Genomic DNA, 11,226 nt, shown 5'->3' on the forward strand with positions numbered 1-11,226 from the left:
TTCTTATTGATCTGTATTTTCCCTTTCTCTCTGGTCATTTATTTCGCATAAAATTTTTTTGTGAACACAGATCTGACATTCTTTTTCTCAGATTTTGATTTTTTTCTATTTTTTTGTTTTTTATTTTTGTGCGATGGGCTCTTGTGGTGAATATTTTGTGCATGGACATTTTTTTTACGGATGCTTATACAGATCTCTAGATCTGTAATAATGGCAACAACAATTTTTCGCATAAATAATTTTCGCATAAATAATTTTTTCTCAACACACACAAATCTGAGATTCTATTTTCTAATTTTATTTTGGTTGCAGGTCTATTTTTCTTCAAATGCATATAGATCTCTAGATCTATTCTTTGGATCTCCCTTTGCGATTGTTTTTTTCTTTGACAGGTATTTTTCTTCTCAATACATATAAGAATTGATTTCTTTGATTTCATTTTTTTTTTTTTTTTGCTATTTTGTTTTATTTTTGAGTTTTGGGTTGGAGTGGTGTTTTCTTTCGTTGAAGGGCCTTTTTATTTCAAGCGTTTTATTTCTGTGATTTATGTTTTGTGTTTTTTGGTTCTCCGTCTCTTAAATCTTTGTTTCTCTCTGAACAGATGTTCACAAATTTGAAAAGATCATTTTTTAGATTTGATTATTTATTTATTTTTTCCTCCATGTTAATTTTTTTTTTTCAATCTGGTTTTTTCTCTTCTTTTACTCCTTTTTTTGTTCATTCCATCGTGCATCTGTAGGTAAATAAATAGACAATGTTTATTTCCAACAGATCTCAGTTTATGTAGAAATTTAGGGAGATAGTATCGTTCCTATGTGTACAACAAAGAACTAAAGTTGTTTTCTGTGTTTTTTTTTCTTGCTACAGATCTAAGTGGATGTATATATATATTTTTTAAGTTGGTTTACTTGTGAATTTTTTTTTTCATGTATAGATCTGAACAAGTCTTAGATATTTTTCTTTTATGTTATATCTAAGACCTTTTCGTGATGAATATATGTTATATCATCACAAAAATATGTATGTTATATGAACAGACCTGTCATATGAATAGACCTGTATATATGTTATAACATATATCTTTTATGATGAATATATGTCATATATGAATATAGATCGTTATATCTATGTTATATCTTCTGAGCTTTACTCTTCGTGATCTATTTTCTCACTGTCTGTGCTGATATTTAAATTATTCTTCGCAACACTACAGATCTAAGATTACATTGATGAGATTCTGATTTATTTATTTGTTTTGTCATTTTATTTTATGCGTTGGGCTGTTGTGATGAATATATTGGCTCAAAGGTTTTTTTTTATTGTTTATAAATATTTACCTCTCTGTTTCTCATTGTCTGATTTATTATATATGATTTTATCTTGTTTTAGCATATTTTATTGTATCTGATATTTGATTAGATATGATCTAAACATGTGTGAGGAATTGTTTTTTTTTTTTTCTAAGCATAAGTTTTCTTTTGAGCTTAATGAATATCTGTAGATGTACATATGTACATCTTTTGAAGTTTTTATTTGTTATCTTCTGATTTATTTCTTATATATGTTTTTGTGTTGTTTTAGCATACTTTACTATGTAACTACATGTTTTGTAGATGTACAGATGTAACTACATGTTTTGAAGTTTATAATTTTATTTCTCTCAGTTTATTTCTTACTTGTATTTTTTTTGCCAGATACTGTATACATAAACTGAGAATGAAACGTAAAAGGAGCAGAAAAGAATTTTTCAGATACTGTATATACCAACAGAGAATGGAATTTAAAGAGAGCAGAAAGAAATCAAGATTCAGAAAATAACAGTGGCAACAACAGCAGCACAATAAGTCATCTGTTTTAAGTAAATGTATTTTTTAAAAATCCAAATAGTGATGTAAATTTTTTATTTCTCAACCATTTCATACATGTAAATAACGTAAGGAAATAGTTAGGAAACAGAGATAAAAAAAACTGACTTGCAAGATTACAAATGTGGAAGACAAATTTAGAACCCAGAGTCAAAAGAAACAGATTTCAGGAAGTTAAAAGGAGAGATAGCAAACAGTAGAAATTAAAGGAGAGGGAATCCATTCTTATACGAGGTAGTCAGCAGCTTAAGCGGTAGAAATGTAAAAATGAAAATAATTCCTATAGAAATAATGAAGTGGTGGAAACGGTTGAGAAATGTAAAAAAAAAAATTCCAGAAGCCAACGGAAAACTGTAGAAAAAAAATTTAAAATCTGATAAAAATGAGAACACGTAAATTCAAGAACAACAAATGTAAAGACAAAAGGACAAAATTATAAATGAAAATATTAGAATTTAATAAAAGAAACGGTCGAGACAGTGGGAAACGAATAGAAGGAAATGTAGAATCTGATAAGATGAGAAATAGTTAAATCCAGAAGGCAGTGGAAAACATAAGAAAAACAAAAATAAGGATAGAATGGGAAAATAAATATAAGAACAGGAACAATTCTGGTAAAAAAAATATTGGACAATAGAAATTGAAGGATAGAATGAGAAAACAAATTTAAAAATAGGGGCAGTCCTGAGAAAAAAGTATCGGACAACCAAAATTGAACGACATAAATGGAAAATGAATAGAAAAGTAGGGGTAAAATCGAAAAAAATAGTAGACGACAACTGCCTGCTTATTGGCATTTCTTATATATATATATGTATGGTGAGCTAGTCAATGCTACAGTAGTTTAATTTGGCCCACTGATCTATTTATCTTAGTTAAATATGGCTAGCTAGTAAAATTGGATAGCCAATATTCACAATCATCTACTGACGGATCGACAACTAGTTTCCTTTCACAGGGCCATTAATAAGCCATATTGTAGTAGTACGTACAATTCTTTTTCTTTTCATTGTATTTGACTAGGAAAATTAGGAAATATTTTTTAAAATTAATTAATGCACTATTGATATCCCAACTTTTTATAGCAAGATGTATATATATGGAAAATAGGCAAATTGTTTTTTTTATTCAAAATTCTTTTTATGCACATATGCAGGCTAGTTTATGAATAAAAATTCCAACTATATATAATCATGAAAATAAAAAATATAAACGAAGAATTGAAATAAATATTTAAATAGAATATATATATATATATATAGAGATTTAGAAAGTTTGTTACGTACGCACTCATGTTTTTAAATTAAGTAGAAAAAATTAATTTTTTGGTCAAATATTAACAAAAGATTAGGTAGCGAGTAACTAGGGGTGTAACGGGTCCGGTTTGATCCAGTTTTGGACAAAATTTGGAATCAAACCGGTATGCACCGGTTTTGCATTTTCAAGAACCGATTTCGCACCAATTACGCTCTCCTAAAACGGTACTTCCGGTTTTACCAGTTCCAGTCCGATTCAATCCGATTTTTCAGTTTTAATATGCTATATATATTATATAGTATATATAATAGTATATTATAGTATATAGTACTATAGTGATATATTATAATATATAATATAATAATCTATTATCGTATATTATAATATATAGTGATATAATATTAGTATAACTATTAAGACAATAGTTATCATATAGTATTGTAATTTATCATATAATACAAAACTATTTTATATATAATTATATATTATATATAAGAATTATATACAATATAAAAAATTATAATATATATAGAAGGTAAAAAAAAGAAAAACCAGAACCGGACCAATTCTGACCGGTTTTAAGAAAAATTAAATCGGTACCGGACCGAACCAAACTCGATATTGGTTCAGTCCGGTCCAATTTACCGGTTCACTAGTTTTTTTTTTTTTACACCCTACTAGTAACTACTAAATGAAGATTCAAGTTCATATTTAATTTGTTTTTCATGATGAATATATTTATATAATCCCAGCTGGGACCTTTTTTTTTTTTTTTTTTTAATCAACTTCGTCGATCGGGTGTGATTGGGGTAAAAATATTTGATTATCACACATATATATATATATATAGCTAGCTGGGCCGATGGAAAAGTAGTAATCATGAATTCTGAAAGCAAGGTCCATACAAAAGTTAAAAAAAAAATATAGCTGCATGCACGATAAGGATAATGGGCAGTAGTATTGCAGTGCCCTTAGCTTGGGGTAAGATATATATATATATAGCCAAAACCTGCACCTGAGAATATAATATATATAGAAGATCAACCCGTGAATAAGGTATGGCCCGCATGATGCACCATTCTTTACCATTCATGATGATTAATATCGATCCCAGCTCTGATCTGCACATCAGTAATAATTAGAAAATCAAAATAACAAGATCGGCAAGAACAAGCTGTAAAAAGACTGTGCATGCATGTGTGCGCTTCTGCATGCACTACTTGCTTGAAAAGGTCAAAATATATCGATCCGTACTCCCAGATGGATTCATCAATTAACATGAGTAGCTATATATATATATATATATATATATATAAAATTGGGATGTTAATCAAGTAGTGGGATCCAATCTTCCATCCTCTTTTGTCTTCTCCCTAGCTAGCTAGCTCGCTTATTAACGTACACCCAATACACCTGATAGATCTCTTTGTAAAATTAAAGGCGTAAAATCCTTTGTAAATAGACCTATATATAAATATATATATATATATATATATATATATATTGTATAGACTTAATTAATTCCTGTATTTTTAAAATTAGCATCAAAACATGAAAATACAGAAGTGTCGGACGAAGTTAACATCGTCGACATTTATGATCAGCAAGCAACTGAGCCTCAATTAATAACAGGTAAGACAGATCTTGGCCTCTATCTGTCTCCTGCTAATTAATTATGGAAATAATTAAATATTAAAATCAACGTCATCTTTTCAATAAAATACGTACTTTTCAGATGTAGAACCTCTTGATTATGATTATATATATATATATATATATGCTATAATATGGTAGATAAAATTTGGTGCAATAGGATTATATTTTTTCTATTTTATTCCAATTTTTATAATATTTTTTAAGATGCTTGTATATTGTAGTACTCATGCATGCTAGCTAATTGCCAAACTCTCAATGGCATGCTTGCACCATTTTTTCTTAAAAGCTTAATCAATAATGAAGCAATAAATCTCATCTTATTAAAAGAAAAAAAAAAACCATGAATTAATCTCAGTCCTGAAAAGTCATTGCATATTCAAAAGATTTAGAAAAAAGAACCCGCGCGCATGCATAGGATTCCAAAAGGATTTATATGAGCCACATGCATGAACAAGCTAGGCTATATATGTATTTGTACCAAAAGTACTATTGCATGCAGATGGGTCCTATTTCATCCACGCCTAAATTAAACTTATGGAACTGCATGGTTGCTGCCATGTTTAGGCCCACCCATGCATGGCTTCTAAGGATAGAAATCTCTTCATGTAATATTAGAAAAGGAACATGATGCTGCAGGACGGACGGTACAACACTAGCCATGCATGAATTAATGCTCATGTACACGTTCAGCAATATATATCTATATATATATCTTTTCTAATATATATATATATATATATAATAGAGAATTCGTGCTCCCTGATCTCCATGGCTTTACGTTTGGGTTTGGAATAAAGAAACTACTATAAAAAGGGGGGAAATAAGATCAAGAAGACTTGGAAATTCCTGATCGATCTCTGTGCACTGTGCAATAATTGAAGTGAGAATTATAACAAAATAAAGAGTGACAGAAAGGGGAGTAAAATTAATCTCTAACCTGCATGCATGCATAATTGAAAGGATACATTGATAGAAATTAAGAACTGCAAAACAGATTGAATTTACTTAATTGATCACGACTTAATTAATTAACAATCATTTTAAAAAAAACTTCAATTTTTTAAATCTAAAAAAGGTAACAATATTAATAAGCAAGCTTAACCCTCATTGGACAAGTTCATTTCTCGTAGGAAATTTGGAATAATATTGGAGATAAGTACCGACAAGCTGCTGATTGTTATATTAAGTTATAATAAATTTGTAGGACTTGTATATATAAGCTAAGAGTCGATCAATGAAATGGATCATGTTACTGTGGGGTTTTATGAAAGGTACTTGAGATGGCCTATCTTTCAACACTTACCACTTTCAAAGCTTTTCCAGCGTCTCATTCTTGATCTAAGCCTTCTGGTAAGCAAATAAGCAATCCCTCTTTTTAATATCATTCCATTCAAATGATGATCAAGGGCCTTTTAGGATTTGGGTGTTTTATTACAGGAACAAAGGAAAGACAGAAAGTGCTAACTTCAGACTCAAATCGAAAGAAATCGAATAAGAAAATAAGGAGAAAATTTTGTGAGTCAAGTGGGGTTGGGATTCTTCCAGTCTTTTCTCGGGCAGCCCTCATCCCGTCTCTCTCTCTCTCTTCCCCCCCCCCCCCCCCCCCTTTTTTTTACAGTATTCCGGGCTCTTTTCTTCTTTTTTTTTTTTTGCTTCCCATCTTTTTCCCTACCTTGATTTCTTATTTTCATCATTTATCATTTTTTTTTTCAATTTACCACCCACTCAGGCTGCCCCAGTAATCATCACCCTCTACCCTCTGTGTACTATCCACTACAACACCCAGCTACTGATTTTTTCTCTTCATTTTCTGTCCCTGATCTATTTGTACACATGTATGGATAAATAGGAGAGGGAAAAGGCTATTGGTTTGGGAGGATGTTTTAAAGAAAATCCATCTGATTGACTGTTCTTCCCATGTTAGACTGCATGGTGAAAGCTAAGATGGCTTAGAGAGAGAGAGAGAGAGAGAGAGAGAGAGAGAGAGAGTGGAAAGAGATATATCTGAACTGGTTCTGCAGAGTTGCTCGGGCAAGCAATCCATGGCCTAGATAGCGACTTGGAGAATAACCTTTCGTCATCATCACCATCATCATTCTTCTCACGAGATTAATTTTGCTTTTGCCAAACCAATGAATGTTGCCTTTCTGTGGCTATGTGTTACTGCCACCTGTTCTTCAACAAGCTTAGTTATGTCCAAAGCTGGGATTCTGATCTATTCCTAGGTCTGCCTTTTTAGTCTGTTCAAAGGTGCAAAAGGGGTACTTGAAGAACAATAGAGTAGGAGAAGATTTCAAACAAACGAAGAGATCAGATTATTGGATTTTCTTGTTTTTCTCTGTTGGAGTTTTGGTCAAAGGCGATGCTGCCTGCAGCTATGTCCAATTCAACTTCTTTGTCTGAAGAAGCTAGTGTTTCTTCTGGTACAAGAGTTCAGGACCTTGGTACGTTAAATCGAGTGCTTTCAACAACTAATCCACAGCAGCCACAAAAGATGAAGAAAAAGAGAAGCCTCCCTGGAAACCCAGGTAAGATCTATTTCCATGTCTCTTCAATTTTGCATTAGATTGCTCTCATGTTTCATTTTGGTCTTAGTATTTGATGGTGATTCAGACCCAGATTCTGAAGTGATTGCATTATCCCCAAAGACCCTACTGGCCACCAATAGATTTGTGTGTGAGATCTGCAACAAGGGCTTTCAGAGGGATCAAAACCTTCAGCTTCACAGGAGAGGCCATAACCTCCCTTGGAAGCTGAAGCAAAGAAACAGCAAAGAGGTCAGAAAGAGAGCTTATGTTTGCCCTGAGCCTTCTTGTGTTCACCACCATCCTTCAAGGGCTCTGGGTGATCTTACAGGAATTAAGAAACACTATTGCAGGAAACATGGGGAGAAGAAGTGGAAATGTGAGAAATGCTCAAAGATCTATGCAGTTCAATCAGATTGGAAGGCTCATTCTAAAACCTGTGGGACAAGAGAATATAGATGTGACTGTGGAACCCTTTTCTCAAGGTACAATTATTTTGTCTTGGTATTTTTTTTTTTTTTTTTTCATATTAAGATGTGTTCCTTTTGGTTTTACGATGTTCTGATCTTTGCTATCATTCATTACTTTGGATTGCTGGTGACATTACAAGAAAAACTGATCGCATATCACTGAATTCTGAACCATTTTAAGTTGATGTATGAAAATAACAAATTAAGAGATCAGAGAACCGAAAGAAAGAATGCACGCAACCTTTCATTTACTGTTTTGTCTGTGACTCAATACCAAACTTAATTGTCTTTCTCCTATAACACCTCCTTTTACTGTGTATATCTGGCCTTTATTGGTACTTTGTTAACGGAGTGACTGCAGTATCAAAAATAATTATGGTCTGCTCTTTATCCAGAAAAAAGAAAAAAGTTAAAAAGAAAGCTAAATACTTTTAAAGTTTCATGGCTGAGAAAATCGATGATGATTTTTTCCTGAAGCATGCAATTAATTACTTGCTGAAGATTGAATCTCTGATTTTCATCATTACGAAACCTGATAAATCTGCAAAAAAAAAAAAAAAAATCTGATATGGTGATTTTCTTGCTTTTCTCTTCGTGACATGGGGCTTCAATTCATGCATATCTTAGTTTCATGCATTAGCTGATCTAGCTAGTTGTAGAAGGGTACTTATCATGTGCCCATTTGGCATGTCAAGTGTCACGGTCGTTCCTTTTATATGTTTTCCAAGCCTTTTGACCTTTGTGTCTCTTTGCCATCCGCATGCAACATTAGGGTCATGCGTATACTATAGAATGTTCTTCCCAATTTTGCTCTTCTCAATTTTGGCATTATTAAACTAATAGATGCATGCACGAAACCATAAAAAAAATTTATCACGTCTCCCTGATCTCCTGTGATCTGTTTGCTCTGGCCATCATCTACACGTAAAAGTTAAGTTATTGTTTTTCTTAATTGGTTAATTAATATATAACATTTATAACCATATTCTGGATTTTTTGTCTAATTTTCATGTGAATACTATAGGAAGGACAGCTTCATTACCCATAGAGCTTTCTGTGATGCATTAGCTGAAGAAAGTGCAAGATCACTCTCAGCAAACCAATTAGCCACAACAAACCGGCCAACAGTTCAGCCTCTCTTCCACTTTCCAACCCAACATTTCCCAACCCCACCACAAACCCACATCTCCCAGCTCACTCCCTGGGACCCACCCCAAAACCCTAACCCTAATTCCACCCATAACCTAGTTCAGATCAAGCCTGAAGCTCACCATTTCCAAATGCCACTACATTCTCTCTCTTCTCCCCATGCGCAAACTTTCTTCCAAGAACCACCGACACAGCACCACCCGAAGGCATTGATAGACTCACCCTTCCAAAAGCTTCATGTGACCACCCAACACACCTCCAACCCTGCCACGTCAGCACACCTCTCAGCCACTGCACTCCTCCAAAAGGCTGCAACCGTCGGTGCAGCTGCCACTGCAACCCAACAGGCTCAGTCAGTGGGTCACATGATGACTCACTTAAACAACATGGGCGAGTTTGGAACAGTGACTCAAATAAACCCAATGAGTCACATCCCGGCCTCCGAGTACATGGGTACTGGGTTCACGTCCGGAGACATTGCAGCGTGGCGGAAGACTGACCGTCTGACAAGGGACTTTCTGGGTCTGACGGATGGTAATGGTGCTGTGGACGTCGGACATGGTGGTCACGTTAACGTTAGCGTGAACGTGAAAGATATGCTATCGTTCACGAATAGTGGCGCCGTAGACCATCATCAGACGTTCCAACAACCATATGAACGTACTGACCACACGCTGTTGAAGTCCCATGGTTTTGGATTCGCAGAGCCTGCCTCCGAAACTTGGGGGATTGTTGATCGTAAAAAAGCTTGAAATCAAACGACCAGGCAGAAATACTACTTCAAACTCCTGTAAAAGGGCAGAAGTACCAATGCCTATGCCTCCCCCACCAAAGGAAGTTCGACCAAATTTCTCTGCGTATTTGATAGCAATTTTCTTTCCTATATAAATGTTCGCTGTAGTTTCCCTTTAAAGAGGTATGCTACCCTAGCTTTGCTCTTATTTGTTTTTAATTAACTATTTACATTAGTTTTAAATGGAGTGAGCTTCTGTCATTTGGATTTTTACCTGCATGCATGTGGTAGCTAGCTAGGACGTTCTGATTTTTCTTTCATTTTGACGTTTCTCAGTACTCTCGTCTTTTTCATTTTTTCTTTCTTCTTCTTCTTTTTTTCGGCTCTTATTGATATCCCACCTGATGCACAGTCATTGCGGCATTCTGATATTGTATATGTTGCAGAAAATTAGTTGTCACTTAGTTACAGACGAATTCTAGGAGGAGCTCGCTAGGATTTGATCAGTTAAAAATATAGCACTTTATCTTCTTATTTTGAAAAGTAAAAGCCACTAAGAGGTACCAGTTAAGGATTTAGTTTTACCCCACCTCCACAAAAAAAGGCACTAAAAAAGATAAAGTGAAATCCTCATCAGTATCCCTTCTTTTTCTTTGGATCTTCTTCACTGAGGTCTTAGTGGCTTGTTCATACATGCCAAAATCATCGAGAGAATATACCTACTGGCATTAGCTAGGTTGGCCACCGCCCTACGTACGTTTACTGTCATCAAGATATATACGTGTTACTTTTTAAATCAACAACAGGATGATGATGATCGGATAATAAAACTTGTCCACTATCCGTCAAAATCTCAATTCATTAACAAGATGATTGGACATTAATGTCATGCTAATCTGAATTGATCCCAATTTCCCGTCATGCATTTTGATAGAAATTAAGCTGTCATGCATTAATGGTCGCTTTGATAGACTCCCACGAATTCTTGTCGAGACAAATGGAGCTAATTAACTTAGATCGAATTACCTGGTGATCATCAATAATTGAGACATGTGACTAGAGAATATATAATATTCGAGCTAGGGTTATTAATATTTGAGGATTTTACTGCTTTTTGTTTCCCGAAAGTGTTGCTAATTCAGTCCTAACAAGCTGTGTAAACAAGGTTCTGTACGTTGAGCATTCTTTGTGCGTAATTTAAGAGTATCATCCGGTCGGTCGCTTTAATTAATTACTTTTATCGCATGATCAAACCACTCAGCTGGCCAGTGTCTGCAAATTGAAACACTTGACCGGGACAAACACATTCCAATTATGAAGTTAATTTAATTGTTTTAAATTGCAAGCCTTACAAAAATTGATCTAGCAATATTTTCCATAACTATTCCTTGTCGGTCCATGCATATTACTTTCATTAATTAGTGGCTATGTTCTCTTATTCTTTCTATTAATGTATATATATATGTTGATATGGAAAGAGATATCCAGATAGATTTCTTTGTTTTGTTGTAATTTGATATAAAATTATAGCTAGATGAAATTACGTACCGATGCATGTGAACATAACAAGA

The 11,226-nt window shown here is 33.8% G+C and overlaps 1 protein-coding gene across 2 annotated transcripts; it reads left to right on the forward strand.

The window, feature by feature from the left end:
* Nucleotides 1–6,001: 6,001 nt before the first annotated feature.
* LOC121263462 (protein indeterminate-domain 12-like) lies at nucleotides 6,002–9,916 on the forward strand. 2 transcript variants are annotated; one of them, XM_041166364.1, is made up of 4 exons: nucleotides 6,002–6,128; nucleotides 6,216–7,306; nucleotides 7,392–7,788; nucleotides 8,798–9,916. In XM_041166364.1, the coding sequence occupies exons 2-4, from the start codon at nucleotides 7,141–7,143 to the stop codon at nucleotides 9,672–9,674; spliced, it is 1,440 nt and encodes a 479-aa protein (XP_041022298.1). In that variant the 5' UTR covers nucleotides 6,002–6,128; nucleotides 6,216–7,140; the 3' UTR covers nucleotides 9,675–9,916. The 2 variants fall into 2 exon arrangements, with proteins under 2 accessions (XP_041022298.1, XP_041022297.1); XM_041166363.1 differs by having other exon boundaries at nucleotides 6,047–7,306.
* Nucleotides 9,917–11,226: the final 1,310 nt, after the last annotated feature.

Source organism: Juglans microcarpa x Juglans regia, chromosome 4S, assembly GCF_004785595.1.
Source record: "Juglans microcarpa x Juglans regia isolate MS1-56 chromosome 4S, Jm3101_v1.0, whole genome shotgun sequence".
Classification (NCBI taxonomy): domain Eukaryota; kingdom Viridiplantae; phylum Streptophyta; class Magnoliopsida; order Fagales; family Juglandaceae; genus Juglans; species Juglans microcarpa x Juglans regia.